The following is a 25,168-nucleotide window of genomic DNA, read 5'->3' as shown; positions in this document are numbered from 1 at the left end:
CAGTAATCCACCTTATCCATGGGGGATACATACCCAGACCCCCAGCAGATGCCTGAAACAATGGACAGTACCAAACCCTAAATATACTGTTTTTTCCTAAACATACCTATAATAAAGCTGACTTTATAAATTATGTACAGTAAAATAATAACAATAACTAATAATAAAATAGAACAATTATAACAATATATTGTAATAAGGTATGTGAATGTGGTCTCTCTCTCCCTCAGAGTATCTTAATGTTTTTGAACCTCAGTTGACCATGAGTAACTGAAACTAAGGAAGGCAAAATCACTGAGAAGGTGGACTACTATATACAAAACTATTGTAACCAAGACAGTGTGGTTCTGGCATAAGGACAGACACAGACAGGAAGGGAACAGAACTGAGAGTCCAGAAATACATACATCTATGGTCAATTGATTTTTGACAAGGGGAGAAGTGAATGGAAAGTGACTCATGGGTGTAAGGTTTCCTTTGTGGGTGATGAAAATGTTCTAAAATTAGATCATGGTGATGGTCGCACAACCCTGAATATACTAAAAGCCAATTAATTACACACTTAAAATGGGAGGATTTTATGACATGTGAATTTCATCTCAATAAAACTGTTCAAAAAAAGGATATGGGAATGTTATGAACAACTTCATGCCAATATATTTGATAGTTTAGATGAAATGAAATACCCACTTAGGCCAGGCGCGGTGGCTCACGCCTGTAATCCCAGAACTTTGGGAGGCTGGGGCAGGCAGATCACGAGGTCAGGAGATTGAGACCATCCTGGCTAAAATGGTGAAACCTCGTCTCTACTAAAAATACAAACAATTAGCCGGGCGTGGTGGTGGGTGCCTGTAACCCCAGCTACTCGGGAGTTGAGGCAGAAGAATCACTTGAACATCGGAGGCAGAGATTGCAGTGAGCCGAGATCGTGCCACTGCACTCCAGCGTGAGCAACAGAGCGAGACTCCATCTCAAAAAAAAAAAAAAAAAGAAAAAAGAAATTCCCCTTTATATGCCTTATATTCTTCCTGTTAGATTTCTATATTTTTTTGTTGTTGTTCTTACACAGTGTATTTTTTTCATTATATCTTTTAATAAACATGTATCTTTATAAAGGAACACTACTAAGTTCTGCACATTAATTTTGTACCCAGTTTACCTTCCAGAATTATCTCAATGCTTAATGCTGTTTTAGTTTATTCTCTTGGATTACCAGTTTTAAAACAATATCATCAGCAAGTAATAATTTACCCCCTCCTTTCCACTTTTATGCTTCTATTTTGCTATATTTCTATTTTCTACTTCTAATTCTGTTGGCTGGTATCTCCAAACACAGTTAAATCATGATAGTCTTGTCCTTGTCTTGTTCCTAACTTTAACAAGAATGCTATTAGAGTTTTTTTCTTTAATCAAGATGCTGTTTGGAGTTGAAATAAATATATTTCAATGGTGTAAGAAATTATCCATTTTTTTCTTAAGAGGGTTCATTTTAAAAGAATCTAGAATAGATGTTGAAGGTTAACAGATGTCTCTTCAACATCTATACAGAGAATGGCACAGGTTTCATATATTTTAGATTTCACACATATATAAAATTATGTTAATAGATATCTCAATATTGAACTATCCCTATATTTCTAATAAACTCCAGTTGGTCATGGTATATTACTCTTTCAATGTGCTGCTAGATTTTGTTTCCTGATCTTCCATTTAAATTTTTTTGCATCAATATTCATAGGTGGAGAACATTAGAGTCTGTAGTTTTCTCTTTCTGCGTATTTGTCAGGTGTCGGTGTCAATATTATTTCATAAAAATAACCTGGCCCCTTTCTCTGTCTGTACTTTGTAACAATTTAAATAATGGAAATATATGTTTTGAAAGGTTTGAGGACATTCCCTATCAATCTGAGCCTGGTGTTTCTGAGGGACTGTATCTCTGAGAACTTTTCCTATTATTTTTCACCCCATGGTCATTAATCTATTTAGACAATCTCCATGGGAATCAGTTTTAGTAAATTACATTTATATGCCAACCAAATTTTCCATTTCTTTTGCACTTAGTTGAGCAAAAACAACAAAAACCCTTGTGATTCTTGATTCCTCTGCATCTGGGTGCTTGTTACTGCTCCTCTTTTCCCCCTTACATAGGTTAGCTAATGAGCTTTTTTAATTGACAGCTGTTTTTCATCCAAGCAACCAACTCTTTAGGGTTTATGAGTTCTTCCATTTTTCTGTTTTTAAAATTATTTCCATTTGAATCTTCTTTCCTTCTGCTTTCAGTTTCTTTCTTTTTTCTAATTTCTTGAACTGGGTGCCTTAATTCACTTTCATCCCTTCATATCTATTAATATCATTCTGATTCTAACTATTCTATGTAATTCTATGAATTTTTCCCTGAACACCATTTTAGCTATATCCAACAAATATAATGGTATTTTCATTATTGTTATTTTCCAGATATTCTGCAATTTCAGTTTAAATTTTCCTCTTTGATCAAAAAGTTTTTTAAATGTCCAGTTCACAGTATTTTTTTCTCTTTTTTTTTTTTTTTTTTGAGCTAGGGTCTCGCTCTGTCACTCAGGCAGAGGTGTGATCACAGCTCACTGCAGCCTTGACCTTCCAGGCTCAAGCCATCCTTTCACCTTAGCCTCTGGGTGGCTGGGAGTATAGGCACATGCCACCATGCCTGGCTAATTTTTCTATTTTTTGCAGAGACAGGGTTTTGCCACATTGCACAGGCTTATTTCGAACTCCAGGACCCAAGAGAATCACTTGCTTCAGCCAGCCTCCCAAAGTTCTGGATTACAGGCGTCAGCCACTGTGCCCAGCCTCTTTTTCAATTTTAACTTACATGTTTATTGCATGTGCTTTATGATCTAATATATGATCAATTCCTAAGAATTTCCTATGAATTCTTAGAAAGAAAATGTCCTCTCTGCTGTCAATGTTTGGTGTTTGATATATATGAATCAAATTTATCATCCGACATATTACTTAGTTATTCTATATTCTTAGTCATCTTTTATCTACCTGATCTACTACAGACTCAGAAAGATCAATTAAAGCCTTCTACCTCTAGTTATTGTCCATTACTCCATGTTACAGCCTATGGTTTCACTTTGTGATTGTTGATGCAACGTTATTTGGAGCATAAACATTCTTAACACTAGTATCTTTGAGTTACATCCTTTATCATTACAATATGCCACACACACACACACACACACACAAAGTCACAGTGACCTGCAGGATCTTAAACATGATTTCCCTAGACACCATGTTTACCACGCAGCACTGTGAACAAACAGTACTGCTCTGGCAGTTATACAGGACTTAAGGCTTCCATCTACTCTGCTCCAGGTCACATGAGCTGCTACCGCTACATGAGCTCCAGCCTCTTCCTGGGCCCATTCAGCAACAGTAGCAGCCAAACACATGCAAGTTCCTCTACAAGTACTTGGGAAGAGGATCCTCAGTTGTATCACACAACAGCCAGTAGAGAAGCTGGATTTAGGACTTTCCCGCTCTTTTATGTTAGCTGTAGGCTTGTTAAAAAACAAACAAGCTAAAATTAAGTTTTCTGCTTAGAAAACTGACCAGACAGGCCAGACACAGTGGCTCACACCTGTAATCCTAGCACTTTGGGAGGCTGAGGCGGGGGGATCACTTGAGGCCAGGACTCAAGACCAGCTTGGCCAACATGGTGAAACCCTATCTCTACTAAGACTACAAAAAGTTAGCTGGGCATGGTGGCACGCACCTGCAATCCCAGCTACTTGGGAGGCTGAGGCAGGAGAATCATTTGAGCCCAGGAGACAGAGGTTGCAGTGAGCAACAGAGTGAGACTCTGGGCACTCCAGCCTGGGCAACAGAGTGAGACCCTGTCTCAAAAAAGAAAAGAAAAGAAAAGAAAAAGAACACTGACCAGATAGCCTTAGCCTTTGCTGTGTGACTATGTGACCTTCTGGTCAGTTTGTTAACTAGGAGTTTATAAAAATCACCCATTAGCAATTGCCTTTTCTGTAATGTGCTAAATTGTGCACATGGTTTGCTCTTACTTGTTAAAAAACTTAAAGCTCCAAGATTCAGTGTAATGGGCCAGTGCCTAAGAGAAAGAAAACACAGTAATTCCTTTTAATGTCTGCTATGGTCTAAATGTTTGTGTCCCCACAACCAAATTCATATGTTGAAATCCTAACCCCCACAGTGATGACAGCAGGAGGTGGCACTTGGCACCTTGGGAGGTGATTAGGTCATGAGTGTGGGGTCCTCACAGATAGGATTAGTGATCTTATAAAAGATGCCCCAAAGAGACCCCTTTCCTCTTCCTCTTCCACCATTGAGAAGATGATGCTCATGAATCAGGAAGCAGGCCCTCATCAGACACCAAATTTGCCAGTGCCCTTTTTTTTTTTTTTAAAGACAGGGTCTCTGTTGCTGAGGCAGGAGTGCAGTGGGGCAATTATAGCTCACTGTAACTTCAAACTTCTGGGCTCAAGTGATCCTCCCACCTCAGCCTCCTGAGTAGCTAAGGCTACAGTTGCATGCCATCATGCCCAACTCATCTTTTTGAATTTTCTGTAGAGACAGGGTCTTGCTATGTTGCTCAGACTGGTCTCAAACTCCTGGCCTCAAGTAATCCTTCCATCTCAGCCTCCCAAAGTGCTGGGATTACAGGTGTGAACCATTGTACCCAGCCTCTGCCAGTGCCTTGATCTTCAACTTCCCGGCCTCTAGAACCATGAGAAATAAATTTCTATTGTTTAAAAGCTACCCAGTTTATGGTATCTTGTTACAACAGCCCAAATGGACTAAGACAGTATCTTTAAGAACCATACTGGAAAAAAGAAATCATTCATAATAGAAATGTTAACAATGAGGGAGAACTTAAAAATTAAATACCCTTTTAACAAATTATTCCATTACAAAGGGAGTTGGGGGCTGGGCCTGGTGGCTCACACCTGTAATCTCAGCCCTTTGGGAGGCCAAGGTGGGTGGATCATTTGAGGCCAGGACTTTAAGACCAGCCTGGCCAACGTGGTGAAACCCTGTTTCTACTAAAAATACAAAAACCATCTGGGCGTGGTGTCACATGCCTGTATATCCCAGTTACTCGGGAGGCTGAGGCACAAGAATTGCTTGAACCCAGGAGGCAAAGGTTGCAGTGAGCCAAGATTGTGTCATGGCACTCTAACCTGAGTGACAGAGTGAGACTCCGTCTCAAAAAAAAAAAAACCAAAACAAACAAACAAACAAACAAAAACAAAGGGAGTTGGAAATAGTAAAAATCACAATGTATTTGATTATACACATTGATGGCACAGAATGCTCCACTACAATGCAATGTCAGCTGATGGGAAAATCAAACCATCACTACCTAGCACTGAATCTTTCTTTGTACTCCGAGGCTCCCCATTCAAGCTAGTGTCACAGTTAAGTTGTCATGTTTTGAAATGCACAGTTGGGTTGGATGATTCTGGTATTGAACTGGAAATATTGTTAGCATATCTAAACAGAGCCTCTAGAAAAAATGAACTCACACACTAAGATCTCCTTGTACTCCATTCATGGCCCTTTAAAAATAAGGATAGTTGGCTGGGCATGGTGGCTCACTCCTATAATCCTAGCACTTTGAGAGGTCGAGTCGGGAGGAAGGCTTGAGCTCAAGAGTTCGGGACCAGACTTGGCAACATGGTGAAACCCCATGTCTACAAAAATTACAAAAATTAGCTCGGCATGGTATCATGTGCCTATAGTCCCAGCTACTCGGAAGGCTGAGGTGGGAGGATCACTCGAGCCTAGGAGATCAAGGCTACACAGTGAGCCGCGACTGTACCACTGCACTCCAGCCTGGGTGAAACAGTGAGACTCTGTCATGAAAAAAAAAAATTTAGATTTAGAGTCTTTAAAAGAGATTCATCAAGAGCCTGTTCAGCCCTGGGTAGGAGCATTGAACAAACAGAAGGGTACATTCAGAGTATGTGGAGAATGAGTGTGTTTACCCAAATCTAATCTCAATTTTCAAAATACTACTGTTATTTTGCACCTTTGGGGAACTGGCTATTTTGCCCCTATAGAATGAGTCTTTTCTACCTACAAAGTGGTTGTCAGTATATATTTTAAAGGTTCTTGGTTTAATTTTGTTACTATTTATTTTATGTTTCATTCAAGTACATCACTGATTTAAATAACCTATTCTTAATATGAAATTATCTAAGTGAGATCCTGTTACTGTTTTTGTAATCCTAAACCACTGAGCTCCTCTGCCTGAACCTGACTGACACAGAATTTACTTATCCCAGTTCCTGTACCTGCTGGTTCACTCAATACAGGGTGGCCATCATTGTTATTACTATTGCTATTGACAGAGCTGTAATAATACTTTCACTTTACAATTAAAAATAAACTGGGCCACAGACATGTTTGTTGCTCTGTGAAAAACGCCAATTCAAATTAAACTCTTACAAGAAAAAAATAAATTCAGTGTTAATCAGCAGTCCTTTTACTATAGTTTTCCCAGCCATTGCTTGGTTGCCTTCAGTTACTCCTCTAGTAGTTTCTTGAAGAAAGGTTGTTAGTTGAGTATAATATTCTTGAACTATATCTTCTTTCCTAGAAACCTTAATCCACTGTCTTCTGGAGTTGGATGTCAATATTAAGAAGTCTGAAGTCTTCCGGGTGCGCTGGCTCACATCTGTAATCCTAGCACTTTGGGAGGCTGAGGTGGGCAGATCACCTGAGGTCAGGTGTTTGAGACCAGCCTGGCCAACATGGTGAAACCCCATCTCTACTAAAAATACAAAAAAATTAGCCATGCATGGTGTTGCATGCCCAGAGTCCCAGCTATTGGGGAGGCTGAGGCAGGAGAATTACTCGAACCCAGGAGGCGGAGGTTGCAGCGAGCCAAGATAGCACCACTGCACTCCAGTCTGGATGACAAAGCAAGACTCTGTCTCAAAAAAAAAAAAAAAAGAAAAAGAAAAAAAAAATGGTCTGAGGTCAACCTCATTACTGCTAGACTTCAAAGTAGCTCAATCTTTTAACTGCCCAAAAGACTCTTTCATCTTTGACTTCTAGGAACCTCACTAGAATGTCTTAGTATGAATTCTCCTACATCTTTTTTTTTTGGCCCAAAAGACTCTTTCATCTTTGACTTCCAAGAACCTCACTAGAATGTCTTAGTATTAATTCTCCTACATCTTTAGTCTCACTGTCACCCAAGCTGGAGTGCAGTGATACGGACATGGCTCACTGCAGCCTTGACCTCCTGGGCTCAAGCAATCCTCTTGCCTCAGCTTCCTGTGTAGCCAGGACCACAGGCACGCGTCACCATGCCTGGCTAATTTTTTGATTTTTTGTAGAGACGGTATCTCACCTTGTTGCCCAGGCTGGTCTCAAATTCCTGGGCTCAAGCAATCCTTCTGTCTTGGTCTCCCAAAATGCTGAGATTATAGGTGTGTGCCAGGGTGCCTGGCTCCCGTATCATTTTTTACTGGGACACATGTCTTCTCAATCTGAAAATTCACGTCTTTTCACTTTGGGAAAATCTTTCTTGAATAATTATCTTTAAATATTTTTTCTGTGTTATTATATTATAGGCTTTCTTCTTTGGGAACTCCAATTATGTATAAGTTAAATCTCCTTTATCTTTCACTACTGTCATTTTGTCTCTAATCCTTTCTAACCTTTTACTTCTCATTTTGTTTGTTTTGTTTGGATTTCCGGGCCTGTCTCTTACCTTGTTTTCAACAGTATCTATTCCTACTTGTGCTGCATACAATTTTGTCTTTATTTTTTGTAATATTTTTATGTTTTATTCCACTTCTTTTCTGAGCTCTGCAGCTTACATTTCATCTTCTGATGTTTTGCCACATGCCCGAACTTACTTTATAGGCAGTTATTTTTGTGCTCTTTCTTTCATAAAGACAATTTCTTGACCGGGCGCAGTGGCTCACGCCTGTAATCCTAGCACTTTGGGAGGCCAAGGCAGGCAGACTGCCTGAGGTCAGGAGTTCGAGACCAGCCTGGGCAACATGGTGAAACCCCCATCTCTACTACAAATCAAAAAAAAAAAAAAATAGACAGGCATGGCAGCGTGCGCCTGTAATCCCAGCTACTCCGGAGGCTGAAGCAAGAGAATTACTTGAACCCAGGAGGCGGAGGTTGCAGTGAGTCAAGATGGTGCCACTGCACTCCAGCCTGGTGACAGAGTGAGACTCCGTCATAAAAAAATAAAATAAAATAAAATAAAAATAAAGACAATTTCTTTATTCATGAGAAAGTCATCATAATTTCTATAAGCTCCATGGCAATTATTTTTATCTTTGAAGTTAAACATTCTTTATCCGCCTTTTGTTTTTCTGTTCCTTTTTTCTTGTAGTATTTTAGTACAGATTCCATGCTCTTCCTTTCTGACAACCCAGCTTTGAATTAGTTGAGGTTTTTCTTCACCAGTTATTTGTGCAAAGTTTATATAAGGGAAGGACTGGGTATTTCAAGTAACAGGAATTTTCTTTTTGACACAGGGTTATGTAGGCATCCTTTTAATCTTTCTCTCCCAAGCCAAAAGAGATACGCAGCTCTACAAGTATCTTATCTACCCTCTCTACCACTTGACCAGATTGCTTAACAGAAATATGGCTTGATCCTTGATCAGTCCTTCCTCCACTGCCTCATATGATCAAAACTGGTCCAGAGACTCTCCTATCGTGACCTGTGCTTTCTATTCTTGTTGGAAAAAAAAAAGGGATTTCGGTTTTATGCTCCAGATGGAAAAAAGTACTCAGCTAGTTCTTTCTGAGATCCACATATCCCCCAGATAAGTCTCTCTATACTTCCTCTAGCACCCCTGCACGATCTCCAGTGCTTCTTGCAGGCATTCCTTCTGTGTTGTGGTTCTTGGTGTCAGGTATCTTCAAATCTCCCAGTTTTGTCTACAATGGAGTTTACATTTCTTTTTTCCATTCTCCTTGTTGCTTTGAAGTGGTTTCAGAGACAAGAAGGGGAGAATGTCAAGTATACGCTGCTACATTCAATCTGAAATTTCTCAGTAGGATCAACTTTTATTAAAACCAGAACCACTGTTACCTTATGATTTTCAAAGCCCCATCGTGTTTAACTTCTCCCCTATATATGCTGTACACATGCTAGTCATTAACAACTTAAGTCTAAAAAGGTTAAGTGGCTTACCCAAGCTCTCAAAGCTAGTTAGAACTCAGGTGTCTTGATTCCTGGTCTGGTGCTCTTATCACACTGCACATCCATGCAATGGCCACTGAACTCAACTGAGCTTCCAAGTATACGTATTACCAGAAGCTAATCTCTAAGAACTATACTTAGAAAAGAGCAGGAAACCACATAACTGACAAACATCAGGAGTGAAGAAGAAAGAAGACCAAGAAACTGGGATTAGTTTCCATTACCTGGCTTAGTATCTGTCACCCCTTCCATGAGGACCAATCCTACTGGTCGCTGACAAGCGATGCCGCAGAAGCGGAAACGTAGCAGGAAGTCTCGACCATACTTGCGTCTCTCTGGAAACCAGGAAAAGCCATATAGTGAAAGAAGATGAAGCAACATGCTGAGACCTCCTTAGTACCAAGCAACTTCCAGCATAGATCCACAGAGGAAGGATTCAGAAGACAAGGAGATTTTCCAATGGCTGTGATTTAAAGTTGTCCATTTTATTGGACGGCCATTGGGAGGACAGTGAGAAAGCAGAAGAATATGCTAAGAGAAATGAGGGATTATACTTTTTCTTGTCATTGAGACACCAGCTTTCTCCCAAAATGGACACGAAGACACAGCCAACCAAGAATGTGACGTGTGCTCACCTGATCTCTTGGGGTGACAGGAGGAGACATACTGACAGCAATCAGTGATGCCCAGGGAGGTGGGCCACAGGGGGGCCTGCAGCTTCCTCTGGTAAAGCTGATGAGAGAAGTCTTCCTGTCCAGATACCTGCAAGGAAAGAGCAGGGTGGGAATAAGGAAACCAAGATAGAAAAAGGAAATAACAGCCCATGTTTTGGGACATGTGGACAAATTACAAACACACACAATCACACACTACATACATGTGTATAAGCAAGCATGTAAGTCTCAGGGGCAGGTTAAAAATAAGGACCAAATTAAAACCATTACTTTTTCACTGGCAACACTGAAATGTCCATGAAACAGGAGGAGGATAAGAGACTGAATCAAGGGGAATCGAATAGTATGAACATGTGGTTCTCTAAATTTTACCTCCAAAAAATCAATACAATTCTCCTCCACCGGGAATATCAACTCTCAGGGGCTTTAAGTTGCAATGGTTAAAGGTTTATCCTCATCTTTGGATCTTCTGGATCAAGGTCTAATATCCTGAACCTATTACTGGGAAACCACAGGGTCAAACCAAATGGGAAAGCACCAAAGCACTTTACCGTATCTATGTCACCATCCTCGGTCAAAGCCAATGAGCAGCCTGGGAACGGACAAAACGTAGTAGGGGAAACATTCGGCAACATCAGTCATCTGCACATCTCCAACGTGTGTAGCAAGTCCCTTTATGCCATTTAACAACAACAAATATTTGAAAGCCAAAAGACACTAGCTAGGTGCTGGGGATAGAGTAGCGATAGACAGAATCCCCCTGCCCTATAACGGCATAAATTTTCAATATGTCATCTGAAGTAAAACAGATCTGCAATTCAATGGCCACTTAATAGCTGTGTGACTTTGGGCAAGTTAGCTAACTCTCTTGGGTTCAATATCTCCTACTATAAAACGGGATAGGCCAGAAGCAGTGGCTCATGCCTGTAATCCCAGCACTTCAGGAGGCCAAGGTAGGTGGATCACCTGAGTTCAGGAGTTCGAGACCAGCCTGGCCAACATGGTAAAACCCCGTCTCTACTAAAAATACAAAAATTAGCCGAGCATGGTGGCACACTCCTGTAATCCCAGCTACTCAGGAGGCTGAGGCAGGAGAATCACATGAACCCAGAAGGCGGAGGTTGCAGTGAGCCAAGATCATGCCATTGCACTCCAGCCTGGGCAACAGAGCGAGACTCTGTCTCAAAATATAAGTAAATAAATAAATAAAATGGGATAATAATACCATGTACAGTTAAGAATCTTAATATCACTACCAGTTACTGACTTTGAACCAGATACTGGAAAACACTTTACACGCATTATTTTATTTAATTCACCCAAAAAAACACCTCTGAGGCAGGTCCCATTATATCCCCCATTGTATAGATGAGGCAAATTGGGTTTAAGAAAGTTAAGTAATTTGCTCAAGGTGGCAGAGCAGGGATCTGAATTCAGGACTGTCTGGCTTCAAAGCAAGTGCTCTCATTCACTATGCCTAACAGTGCCTGTCATGTGGCAGGCAGTCAGTTCTTTTCCTCGTTCCCTGAGCTCCTTGATTACAGCTCCTTTAGGGCAAGATCATGCCTTTCTCTGCACACATCTGGCTCATTTACATAAAATCCCATGTGCGCAACAGTAATTCAATCGTTTTGTGTCCTTCCACCATCGTGCCTTGCCAAAAGTTAGTCAATAAATTGAAACAGCAGGGGCAAAATAGAGGAACAAGGAGATTAAGTGACATAAAGAAATCAGCACAAGCTGATAAAACTATGAGGTGTCTGTCATCAACACTCAACAGTTAGAAGGAATGAGATCCATATGCAAATTGCTGAGTGGAAAAAAACAAGCTACAAATGAAACATATAGTAGTGTATCATGTTTATAAAACACACATGGCAGATTACATATTGGCTGTTATAAGCAATCACAGCACAGTATTTGAGGGTAAGAGCTCTGCAGCCAGACCACCTGGTTACAAATCCTGGCTCCACCACTAACTACCCACATAACCTACGGCAAATTACTTCACTTTTCTGGGCTTTAGTTTCCTCATTTATAAAATGAAAGCCATGATGGAAATTGTGAAAACTAATGAGTTAATGAGTATAAAGTGCTCAAAATAGCACATGGCAGAGAGTTAAGTGCTTAACAAATGTAAACACCGATTACAGTATCATAGGAACATAGATATCACTATAAATGCAAAGAAAACAAGCTAAAAGACTACCACCAAACTTAGAACGGTCATTATGTGACTCTAAGAGAATAGAAAGGGAATGTGGGTAATAAAACAGGCCTGTGCCTTACTGTATAATGTTTAAGTTCCTCCAAGTACATACTCACGTACTACTTGTGAATTAAAAATATTAATGATAAAAACTGAAAAAAATCCCAACATGCCAAAGTACTCAAGAATTCTTAACTTCCAGGCTTGGGTACAAGCTATTCAACATAACAAGAAAAAGGAGGAACAGGCCAGAGCAGGTGTACTGAGGTCCCTGCCACAGAAGAAGCACTGATGCTAACAGCTGAATCTCTCTCTAGACCATGTTCCCACCCCCACTGTGGCCTCTCCCATTTCACCTTCCAGGCTGGCATCCCATGGTACTGGAGCTCTCCATCCCTGATGAAGTTGTAGAGAGGTGAATCAGGGACAGAATTTAGGTCCCCGCACAAGATGATGGGGCAGTGGCTGCCATCTGACAATCTGGCCACCTTGTCCACTTCTGCCAGGAGAATGGCCATCTGGGCCAGCTTGACATCACCCCGGCGTGGGTTGTAAAGGATATGGGTATTTGCCACACACAGCGGGGCCACCGAGACTTGCCCCAGGCCTTCTGGGACGAGTGGTTGCAGTAGCAACACTAAGCCCACATTATCCCGATTAAGTAGCTCCAAGCCAGGCCGGAAGTACTCCACAGGGCTGGCACAAAGCAGGCGGAATCTGGTGGGCTTGTAGCAAACAGCACAGCCATCGGTTTTACACCCGGTCCTCCTCTTGTAGAAACAGGTAAAGCCTGCAAGGAAAACCCCACCAAGGAGATGGGTCAGAGTCCTTAAAGCCTGAATCCCTTCCAACCAGCACCAGCAGTCCCAGTGTGTGCCCCTGAGGCATTGTTCCTACTACTCAGTAAAGAAGCCTTTGCCACTTCCTTGGTTCAGCAGGTTCCCCCTTACAGTTGTAACTAGGTGACTGAGGGGCTGGAAGGGCAAGGAGGGAAGGGTATGAAGCAATGTAACATGATAGAAAAGAGCCCAGAATCTAGAGTCAGACAAGCTGGATTCCTAGCTCCACATCTACTAGCTTTGTGGCTTTGTGATTCTGAGGAAGTCACACGAATTTTCAGAACTTCAGTTTTCTCATCTGTAAAATGGGAATAATAACAGTCTCACCACATTGGTTACTTCAAGGATCAAATAGCAATGTATGTCAGAATTGCTTTAAAACTGCAGAATTCTACTTTCTCAGGCACACATGGAAGGAGCTAGCTCACAGGTGCAACTGAGGGTTTACCAAGACAAAAGGGAAGGATGGGGTCTTCAGGAGAGAGTAGGCAAGGCTGTAGAAAGAAAAACTGGCAAGCATCCCAGGGAGCTGCATTACCCATCATTCGCAGAGAGGGTTCCAGCTGCTCCCAGTAATGATCTTCCTGGACTTCCTGGAGACACAGGATCTGGGAAATTGACAAGAAACCCAATCACTCTGGAGTGCTGGAATGTGACCCCCACCCTCTAGGAGCAGGTCCTGAGGCCAGGTAGGAAGCTGCTGGGTCACAGTGAAACTTCCCAGTCACCAACAGCAAGAAAGGCCCAGACCTAAGCTGAAGAGATTAGACATGTGCACTGGATTTTCCTGCTCCTTGAATCCCTCAAGCCTCCCTTCCTGCATAAAGGTGCTGGAAAGTGCACACCTAGGGAGATTCTTCTCAGCACCTGCCAACAACTCACTGACACCAGGCAGGCAAACTCTAACCCTAGATAGGACTCCAATCATTTGAACAACTATGGGGTTGAACTCATCTTCTAAGAGCACTGGGAAACAGCCCAGGTCCAGCAACAATGCAAGATGGCAACTCCCCCCCTCACTCACATCGGGGTCCCAGTGCTGGAATTCCTGCATGAGGTTCATGAAGCGATAGTTCCAATTGAGGATGTCCGGATGGCAATGTAGATAGAGCTCTGAGCTCTGCTGCATCAGGTCCTGAGCCAGGATGTTATAAGACATCAGAGTGAACTGGAACTGAGGGCCATCTCCTGGCTTCAGGCCCTGAGCATCTGGCTGGGTGGAGAAATCCTCCCATTCTCGCCACAAAATTTCTGAAAAGGGATTGGGAGAAGCATTCCATGGCAAGTACAAGTAATGCAGAGGCACCACCATCTCCTCAGGCACCATTGCTCCTGACTCAGTAATATTATGCCTGAAGTTCCTTTTACCATCTGCCCTGTCACCCATCCCTCTCTGTGGGGAATTGAGCAGCACTCTATGGACATTCTTCAGATGACATGGTTGGCTCCACAAAACCAGAGATCTTGGCCTGCTTACCACTACATCACCAGTACCTAGCATCTAATAGATGCTCCATATATGCAAGCTGACAATCTCTCATTTTTGATAAATCCATATATCTCTGGAGAATCACTCAGATGAGTGTGCTTAACAGTCACCTGAGGTTAAAGACATTTCTAGAGTTAACTGCAGCCCTGGGTGTTTTCTGATCCCTAAACCTGGAAGAGTCTGTAGGACTAGAAACCACAGTGTGTCCCCATCTCCCCTATGGCATGTGGCAGCATAGTGGATTTCAAATCTATTGATGCCTTTCTTCAAATTTTAATGGACTCTGAATATACAACACAAATAAAACTGAGGTGATTGTGACTGAGACAGAGAATAGAGGTCTTGAGACCTCTCCATCCCTACCCTCAGAAAGCCCTAGGGTTACCACCAGAGAAATGATATTGTGGAGAATCAGAACTAGAGTATGCTTTCAGTTCTTCCCCTACCTGGCTTTATGACTTTAGGCATGTTCTGCTACCTCTTTGCACTGTGATTATTTCACCTTTAAAACCATGGGGCTGGATGAGATGATCTGTAAGGCCCCTCTAGATCTTACACGCCAAGATTCTTAGAAAAATAGAATGCAGTGGCAGAGCTCCCTACCATAGAATCTTCTCTTTAGCAATGGCTCTGCCCACACCTGAGACACCCTGCTCCCTTGGCTCACTCAGTCAGTTGTCAGACTCACCATGATATGGTATTTCCATTGGGGGAGGCTGCAACTGCCCCATGCCCTCAAAGGGCCAGATGGGAGCCTCTTCCTGGGGCACAGGCTCAGGTGCTATGCTCCAGGCCAACACCGCCGGGTCCTCTTCCCACTGCTCTGTGGCCAGGGCACCCACTGGGAGGACAGCACAGTCTGCATACTGGGGGTCCGTCTGCATGGGGATAGCTGCCCACATAGGGCCCTCCACCTCTGGCAGTGGTTCCTCTCCTAGCATCTCAGGGAAAGGCTCGTCCAGGTTCTCTGCTGCCCGAAGGTCACTCAGCTGCCTGCTGGACCACTTGTCCTCTGAAGCAGCATTCTCTTCTCCAGGATTATCCATCAGAAGTGCCAGGCTGCTCTGGGCTAGTCCTTTATCTACAAGGGGCCCCTCACTTGCAGTTGAGAGTACCTGGCTCGACCCTTCTTCTCGCCACTGCTGCAGCAGGCCCTCACATTCCTCCTGCTCAGGGCCCCGAGGGGCCATGGCAAAGTCGCCTTCTACCTGGGAGGATGAGCTCTTCGCCAGAAGGACATTTTTTCGACATGTAAAGAAAGCATCTAGGAGGAAAGCCAAAATACCAGGTTATAAGACTGTCATCCAATCCACACTCTTCTCCCAGCTAAAACATAAGCCCAATAAAAGCAAGACCCATATCCACCTTGCTCATCGTACCATCACCGAGCCTGCCCACCTTAATGCCTGAACATCATCATCATAATCAGGGCAAAGTATTCACTATGTGCCAGGCACTGTTCTTTACAAGTGGTGACTAATTTATAAGGCAGGGATCTGATAAATATTCAGTGCATGAAAGAACAGCTCTCTCACATAATCTAGAACACAGATGGGCACATATAACCACACTCCTTTTACATGACTTAGTTAAAACTATTAACAAACTCTTTGGTTCTAAGAACCACATTACATTAGAACCAGCACTTGACTGTGAATCAGAACTGTGGGTTATGATCTAGCAGCAAAATTAATAAAACTGACCTTGAACAATGCCCCTAGTCAGATGGAGTTACTCTTGACTGTAAAATGGGAACAAGAGGCCAGGCGTGGTGGCTCCCAGCACTTTGGGAGGCAGAGGCTGAGGCAGAGGCAGCAGGATCGCTTGAGGCCAGGAGTTACAGACCAGCCTGGGCAACATAACGAAACTTCATCTCTACAAAAAATTAAAAATTAGCCAAGTATGGTGGCATATGCACGTGGTCCTAGCTACTTGGGAGGCTGAAATGAGAGGACTGCTTGAGCCCAGGTCGAGGCTGCAGTGAACTATGACTGCCCTTCTGCACTCCAGCCTGGGAGACAAAGTGAGACCTCATTTCAAAAAAAAAAAAAAAATTGAAAAAAAATTGGAAAAAAAAATTTAATTTAAAAAATAGAGACAAGCAAAGTTTGAACTAGATAATCTCTAAGAGCTTTTCTAGTTGTATAAATTCCCTGATCTATGAATGTACTCCAAAAGAAAAAGTCCTAAAGTAGAGTCTCAAAAATCTATACAATTTACATCTCAGCAAAGGCCCTTAAGCCTCTTTTTAAAGCTACTTATTGTAATAAAATCTTCACAAACTTCATTATCTGCTTTCCCATTCCACAACACATCAGAGGCTATAAATTACAAGGTGCCAACAATTGACAGTAAGAGACAGCTGACATCTCTTTGCTACTGCAGCCACAAATCACAACCAACAGGCAAGAAAGAACGTGGGAAAAACTCTAAAAAAACTCTGAGCATAGCATTTTGGTGAGAGCAAACAACTCCCACACTCACACACTCAGCCATTTATTTACAGCACAGGACAAGTGACATGTACGATGCTGGCCCTCAATCACTAGACTCATTTTACTGGCAATTTTTTTTTAAGGCAAGAAAACTTAAAAGTGGCTCAAATATTGAAAGACTGTTCAAATATGTTGTTTGGAGCCTATGTATATTTATGTCCTTCTAAACAATGGTTTTTAACCACGGTGATTTTGCCGTCAGAAGACATTTAGCAATGTTCAAAGACACCGTGGTTGTCACAACTGCAGCAGTGCCACTGGCATCTAATGGTTAGAGGACAGAGACGCTGCTGAACTTCCAACAATTCACAGGACAGACCCACAACACATGATCCGGCCCAAAACATCAACAGTGCTGAGATTGAGAAACCCTGCTCTAAACCTATGGACTGGGTCATTGAGCTTTAGTCTCAAGGACTTGCTAATTATCTGCCCCTTGAAACATCCTCTGCGTGTACCAGATGGCAGAGGTTCTTTGGTTCATATGCACAAAGTTAGAGGCTTTCGATTTTGGCAGATGTCTTTTGGCAGTGGTGGTGGTGGATTTTCAGCAGCAGAATGCTTCTGTTTTTTAAAAATCTTATTTGGAAACCAAATATGCCAAGTAAATATAAGTGGGACTACTGTAATGTGTAGGTGGGGAGGGGCCCTCCTCTGAGATCCCTACGACTCTACTGGTCTGGAAACCTCTGGACTAGCATACTATATCACTAAGGCTGCCATAGAGGGCATTAGAAGAGCTCCAGGAGTAACAGCAACATAGTTAAAAGAATATCCTTAGTTCTCTGAAAACAATTACTTCTGTGGAGTTTCCCATTCCTCAGAAGTATGGACACAAAAGACATTCCTGAATTCACTGAGTGCCTACTATATACCAAGCAATGTGTTACCAGAGATACAGCGAACAAAATGGGCGTGGCCCTGCCCTCCTGAAGTTTGCATTCTAATGGCAGACACACAGTAAAAATAAATTTAAAATATTTCTATATGAAATATATATTATCAATGACACACACATTGTGTATCAATTGCGTAAAGTTCCACAAAGGAAAACCACAAAACACACAGTTGGAGCCCTCATTTCTAAGTACTTCTTGGTCCTGTCCCATAAATTAAAGGCAAAAAGTCTGCGAGTTCCATGGGATCTCAGAAACTGATGGTCGCATAAAACCCTCCGTAATTTCAAAGACCAGGAATTGAGAATGCAGACAAATTATGAAAAAAGTAACGAAATAACCACTCCCTCTGAGGTATCGACTGAGCATTGCCCCCACCCCAGCACATCTCCCTCTAAACCGCCGGGACTGGGGGCGGGAATGCTCCAAAGCTGAGATCTAAATGTGCCTCTGACTGAGCGTCCGTTTTTCAACCAGACACCGGCGAGAGAGGAGCAAGAGCTGCCAGCTGGCAGTGAAAGGTGAGTGTGAAGTTAACCTGGCGAAGACCGGTGCGTCTAGTACTTCGGCCATAAACCTCCCAGAGCCGACCCGCCTCACCCGCCGAGAATTTGGGCACTCGCCTCGGTCCGAGCTGCTACCCCTTCCCGACCCCCCGGGGTGCTGACTTGGCCGACCCCACGATCTCTCTGCACCCCCAGGGCCAGGAAAGGGCCCTGCCAGTCCACAGCTCCTCTCCACCTTAACCGTGGCCGGACGCCATCTGACAACAGGCGGGAGGCGGGGCCGCCCACGAGGGTCGTCGGCCAGGTCCAGGCCTCGTGGGGTCAGGAGGGGCCCGCGGGACAGGGGCTCAGGAACGCCTCCCTACACGTCGGCACTGCCCGGGGCACCGTAGTCCTGAGGCCCGGACAACCGCACGCCGCCCCAGGCCCGCGGAGCCCCGCAGAGGCGGGCCCAGGCCGGGCTCCTGTCTATCGGTACGCCTGGCCGGTACCTGAGAGGGCGCGGAAGAGGCGCGTGGCCGGCAGCAGCAGGTAACACAGGCACGAAGCGATCATGGCCGGCCGCCCGCGCCCGCCTCCGCTCCCCACTGCCGCCTGCAGGGCCTCCCTCAGCTCGGCCCCGCCCCCGGCCCGGTCCGGCCCACGTGGTGCAGCCAGCGCTCCCGCCGCCGCGCTTCAACAACAACTTTATTGGGAGCGCAGATCTATGGGTGCGCACACAGGAAGTGGGAGGAACCGGTTCCCATGGCAACTAGCCTCGCCTAGCTCCCGGCTGCCACCCAAGCGTGCAGGATTAAAATTGAGTGCCTCACTGGAGGCCTCATAGTGTTATTCAAAGGCCACCGTTTATTCCCACTTCTGCCGCTAACTAGGTGTCCACCTTGTGACCACACTATCACCTCTTCGCCCCTCAGTTTCCTCACCTGTAAAATGAAGAGCTGGACTTGCTCTAAGGCTCCACTTAACCTTGACTTCTAGCCCTTCTCAGCGCAGAAAGGAAGCGAGTTCTTCCCCCATTTTCCCTCTTTTCTTGCCTCTACTTCCCTGTCTCAGATTCTAGGTCACAAATTGAGTCCTACCTTGCTTCAGGAAGTAAGATTTTGTCTCCTTCCCTACTTTCTAAATGGGTCTTCTTTTCCCTAATCCAGGAAAACAGGGTGTCCCATTGGTAAGAGAGTCAAGAAAGAAAGGAGAGAGAACAAAGAGAGGAGAGAGAGAGAGAAGAGAGAAACGTCCACAAGGCCAGGGACCAGTTCTGGCTGGTTGTTGCTTACCTTGAGGTATCTCTAATACAGTCCAAGCACCTACTGTAACCAAGTACCCAGCTTGAAGGTTATATTCTTGTTATATTCTTTTATTTCCTTGTTTCTTTTTGTTCAGTTAACCACTAGGCAACCCCCGCCCCCGACACCCCATCCCCCCGCCACACACACACTGTTAGCATATCTAATTGTATGTTGGCTTAAAAGTTCCAGAGACTAAATCTTGAAACAGTATAGGCATCTGTGGAAATCTCCCCCACCAGGAGATTGCTTCAAGGCTACAGTTAATTTACAACTCAGCCCAGCCCAGGATGATGCCAGCCTGTTCACCAGATGGGCAGTAACTCAAGGTAAGTCATCAGAACTCATCATGAAGACCTGCACTGCCTCACCCCTTGCATATCCTCCATACCAAAACTTCTTAAAGCCTTGCATTTTGCTTGGAAATGTGAAGCAGTTCCATTAAAGCAAAAGCCTGGATCGTTTTTCCCCACTGCTAGCTTTGGTTTATGATAAAGTCAGTCTACTTCTACCATACCACGACCTTGCTCATTGGTTTTGCAAGCGGCCAAATCTGCATTCGCTAGCACTACTAGCCACCACATAAGCCTTTGTTGACTGGTTGAACAAAGCATGTGTCACTAAATGAAGGCCAGTTCTGCCATCACTTCTGTGCCACCCAGCAACCTCTTTGAGTCTCTCTTCCCCAGTCTCCCTCCCCCAGTCTTCTGCCCCAAACAGGCTCTGAAGGAGAGACTGGATGATGCACCCAGTTTCAGTACCCAGTGTCTGAGTTGTGCGAGTTCCAATTTGTGGCTGGAGACTTGGTTGTTCAGGGAAGCCTTCTGGGGAGTCACCAGATCCTGGACCAGCTGGGTACATCATAACACTGAAAGGCTAAAAGGAGGAAGAAGGAGAGAGTTATTGTGGCCTTCCCACTACTTACCCTTAGTTCTAGAGGTGGCAATGTCTGCCTGCCTTCAGGCAACAGCACTCATCCCTTTGAGAGGAAACAGAGGCCCCAGCAATCTGAAGGTTGGGAAGCTGCTTAGAAATTAGTGCACAAATGGTGGATCTACCAAAGGCGCTCCTGAGGTCAGGCCCCCTCTGATGTGGCTTGGGTAAAACCCTCTTTGTACCCTCCTTCCATTTTGTACCATGAGTTATCCAGAAGTCCAAGTTCCAAATCAGATCCTAATCAAGGGTAATGGTTCCCTTATCTCCACTGGGAAAATGCTTTCAAAATACAAATTTCTAGGCCCTACTCCCAGAGTTCTGATTTAGCAGCCCTGGAATGAGGCCCTTAAACACTTATTCCAATGCATCGTTTGGGAACCTCTGCTAAAGGATCTAGTCTCAACTGGGCTGTTCAGTGCACATGCGTGGGCACAATGTGTCAGCCCAACTGATCCATGTTCTTTCAGAGGCTTTTTCTGAGACCAATTAAGTGAGGCTTCCCTCTTTTTGTTTCCTGGTCCATAATCAGTTGTGTTGGAAGGTGTAGGATGATATGAGGATCACACACTTTGGAGTTAGTGTGGTGGATCTCAACACCACCTACGCTGAGATCCTAGCTCTGCCACTTTTTACCTGTGGAACCTCTCAGGTTGCTAAGGTTTTGGGGCCTCAGTTTCCTCACTGTGCCTGACCCAGCGTCAACTCTCAATGTTTACTATTACATTTTTGGATTTGGGCGGAAAAAACAGCTCCGGACGCTGCTGACATAGGATCTTCTTCCACAGTTTCTGGCTAAAATAGGGTTCCTGCCCTTCCGACTGTAATGAGTATTACTAAGCAAGCCAGTAACTACAGGTTCCAAGGAGATTGGGCCTGAAGGAGTGGAGCCTTAGGATTCCCCAGTCAGAGGAAAATTACAAGTGCAATCTGCACAGTCTCCAACCTCACTGTGTCAGAAATATCCCAAGAAGAGAGACAATTCCCTCAATTCATTTCAACTGTGCTAACAATGAAGACAAGTGTGAGTACCTGCATCCATCACCGCCATGGTTTCCAGGGTGCAGAACCTATCTAATGGAGCAAGTGGGAGGTTTTGCAATACTTTGAGAGACTTAAGATGCTCTCTTAAAGGGACATTTCCAGTGTACAAGAAATTTAAGCCGTTGAGGGCTAAAATTTTACTTATGACAACAAATATATGTGGAATTCCAACAGAGTGGCTACATTTATTAACTTATTGATTGAACATGTGCAAATATTGGGGCGGCATAGTGCTTTCTTCAGGATCACAGAGGCTACTGACCAATGCCTGGAACAGGGCTGCCCAAAAGAAATATACTGTGAACCACACATGTAATTTAGAATTTTCTAGTAGCCTCGTGTAAAAAGTAAAAATAAATCAATTGATAAAGCAAGTGAAATTAATTTAACAATATTTTATTTTACCCCATAGATCCAAAAATTTTGTATTTTAACTTGTAATCAATAGTTCAAGATGAGATATTTTATGTTCTTTTTTTGTACTAAGTCTTCAAAATCCAGTGTGTGTTTTACTTGGACATCACATCTGAATTTGGTCTAGCCTTATTTCAGGTCCTGAATACTGCAAGGACCTTATGGCTACTGTATTGAACATGGGCTGGTCTAGAGAGCACAAACAGCTTCTCAGATAGGATAGGCTGAAAAGATTTGCTCATCTTCAACTCTTATGATAACCCAAGGCCTCTATACTCCTAGTGATCTGCCTTCTCTGAGCCTAGTGTTTTCTTTGGGAATCTCAAGATTTATGGCTAGATATTCCCAGAATGTACGCCAGATTAGTCTGAATTACTGGATTCATTTGCTCACTTATTCACTGATTCATGCATCCATGTGTTCATTAGAGATTTATCAGGCACTCATCAATGTTTACCCCAACCTCAACCTTGACTTTCCTTGACCTCCTGCCCACTCCCCGATTCCTTGAAACTTCAGCCCTGGACTCACTGTCTTCTTCCCTACCTCTAGTCCTCCTGTCACCAGTGTGGATGAGTCATCCTAACCCCTGGAAGCTCATTGCCATGATTTCCTCAATGACCTTCATTTCCATGTACTTCAGACACTCCCTTCCCTGGCTGCACCTTGGATATGTCATCACTGGCACTGTTTCCCCTCTGAAATCATAAATTCACACACCCACTCTGAGGGCATGGCTTTCTCATGGCTTTCTGCCTCTCCCACTTCTACTTCATCTTTTAACTCCATCAAACCCTTGATTTCTCTATTCTGTCCTTCTCAAGCTTTCTCTCAGTCATCATTTCTTTCTCTATCCAACATGGAATTCCCATGACCCCTCTTTTAAATCACTGTCCCCAATATCATCAACTCTCCTGACCATTGTTCTTGGATTATATCTGCGTAGGTCAGTAAAACTATTCTTCTTGGCTCTTACATCTGGGCTGCTGAGCACCGATGAATAAAATTACCAACTCCATAGACTGAGGCCATTAATGTGCTAGTCTCCAATCTCTCTTCTGCCCTCAACCCTCCCCAGCAATTCTATGCTCTTTAATTAGCTTTCTCTCCCATTCTTACAATGATCATTGTTTTCAAACTTGCTGCCCTATTGCCTCCCTTCTTGCTCTCAGGAGATTATCTCCCCATCAACTTTAGAGAAAAAATAGAGCCACCAAGTGTAAATTCTCTAATCCCTGTTGCTACAACAATGCATTGACCAGCATCTCTAACTACCTTTTCCTCTTCTCCCAACACAGCAGTTGGAACTTCCACCATGCTCCGGACCCCCTCCTGCCTGCCTCCTCTGAGATGACGCTCCTTCTACTACCCCTCTCCTTTCCTTCACTGACCCCTTCTCATCAACATTTAAGACATGCTCAAATCACTCCTGTCAAGAAGCCCTTCTTCAGTGCCAGGTCCCCTCCAGCTAGCCCCTGCGTTCCCACCTCTCACAGCCAATCTTCTTGCAAGAGTTGTCTGCAGCTGCTGTCTACAATTCCTCACTCTTATTCATGCTAATTCCACTATGATATAGCTTCCACCACCATCACGCCACCAAAACTCCCTCCTCACTGTTCCTGATGCTTTCCTTGTTGAGGATAGTAGGGTCCTGCAGAAAGAACACGCCGTAGGCATTATTATTTCTTGAATATTCTGTAATTTTGCATAACTTCCCCCTTCTTGTAAGATTCTCTTCCCTCGGTTTCTGTGACATTCTTGTTTTCCGCTTGTCTTGGTGGATGTCCTATCCTTGTGTCCTTCACTTCTGTTCCTCTCACCACCATCCTTTTCCTGATGATGTTCCTAGGATTTCTCCTTTGGCCTCTTCCCTCCTCTTACTCCACTGTGCCTTCTTGAGAAAGTCGCACCACTCCAATGGCTTCAAATACCATCCATATGCTGAAAACTCACACATCTACATTTTTAACCCAAATCCTTTTTCTGGGCCACAGACCCATAAATCTTTTTGCCTGTGGACCTCTCCCAAAGGACACCCCAGCGGCAACTCAAAGACTCAACCCAGGCAAAGCTGTACTCATCACCTGCCCACCACCATCCTCCAAAAGACTCCTGCCCCAGCTCCTTTGTTCTCTCCTTTAGGAGTGGCACAACCATGTACTGGGCTATCCTGGCCCCCGCTTTTTTCTTCTCCTCTTTCTCTTTTATATCTGATTGATTCCCAAATCCAAGTGGTTTGGCCTTCTTTGTATTTATTCAGTGGATCCACTTCCTCCAGCCATTCCTGACTAGTGTTGATTCTCCTCTGCCTGGATCCATTTTCCACACTGCAGCCAGAGCAATCTTTCACTGTGTGAATCATATCAGATCACTGCTGCCTCAAACCTTTTACTGCAAACTCCCACTGTCCTCAAAATGTAAGCCAAGCTCCTTGGATTAACTGTACAGTCAATTCACCTCCCACCCCTAAGTGCTTTCAGACCCACCTCTCAGTACCATGAAGGCTTACCTCACAAACCAGTAGTTCAAAAGCACAACAGTTTAATCAGAGGGTACAGCACATGCTGGTTATGTGGTTTCTGAAATACTAGCCCCACAACAAAATTGAAAAGATACAAATTCAGCTGATTTTCAACAATGGTGAAAAGACAATTAAATGGCAAAAGAATAGTCTTTCAATAAATGGCGATGGAACAATTGAACGCCCACATGTGAAACAAATGAATCTCAACCTATAACTTCACAACTTATACAAAAACTAACTCAAAATGGGTCACAGCAAAAGTTCTGGAAATAAATGGTGGCGATGGTTGCACAACATTGTGCATATACTTAATCTCACTGAATTGTACACTTTAAAATGTTAAATTTAATGGTTAAATGGCAAATTTTATCATGCATATTTCATTGCAATAAAAAAAATTAAATGGATCATAAACCTAAATGCAAAAGCCAAAACTATAAAACTTCTAGAACAAAACAGGAGAAAATCCGCATGACTGTGGGTTAGGCAAATAATTTTTAGATATGACACCAAAAATGTGATCCATAATAGAAAAAACACTAATATTTGTATAATTTTGATAATATTTGGCTTTATTAAAATTAGAACTTTTGCTCTGTGAAAGACATTGTTAAGAGAATGAGAAGACAAGCCACAGACTGAGAGAAAATATTTGCAAATCACA

General features: G+C 43.5%; 1 protein-coding gene across 1 annotated transcript in view; it reads right to left on the bottom strand.

Moving 5' to 3' along the window:
• The window catches only part of ANGEL1 (angel homolog 1 (Drosophila)), a 31,242-nt gene extending 12,249 nt beyond the window's left edge, over nucleotides 1-18,993 (bottom strand). Inside the window, exons 1-7 of the mRNA XM_011988303.1 lie at nucleotides 18,798-18,993; nucleotides 15,098-15,673; nucleotides 13,945-14,171; nucleotides 13,459-13,528; nucleotides 12,438-12,871; nucleotides 9,834-9,960; nucleotides 9,423-9,533 (exon numbers count right to left, since the gene is read on the bottom strand). Of these exons, the coding sequence (XP_011843693.1) occupies nucleotides 9,423-9,533; nucleotides 9,834-9,960; nucleotides 12,438-12,871; nucleotides 13,459-13,528; nucleotides 13,945-14,171; nucleotides 15,098-15,673; nucleotides 18,798-18,861 (1,609 nt within the window). The 5' untranslated portion in view covers nucleotides 18,862-18,993. The remainder of the gene's footprint in view (nucleotides 1-9,422; nucleotides 9,534-9,833; nucleotides 9,961-12,437; nucleotides 12,872-13,458; nucleotides 13,529-13,944; nucleotides 14,172-15,097; nucleotides 15,674-18,797) is intronic.
• Nucleotides 18,994-25,168: the final 6,175 nt, after the last annotated feature.

The sequence above is a fragment of the Mandrillus leucophaeus genome, unplaced genomic scaffold (assembly GCF_000951045.1).
Source record: "Mandrillus leucophaeus isolate KB7577 unplaced genomic scaffold, Mleu.le_1.0 Scaffold326, whole genome shotgun sequence".
Taxonomy (NCBI): Eukaryota; Metazoa; Chordata; class Mammalia; order Primates; family Cercopithecidae; genus Mandrillus; species Mandrillus leucophaeus.
Note: the sequence above shows the minus strand (reverse complement) of the source record. Positions and strands in the feature narration are given on the sequence as shown.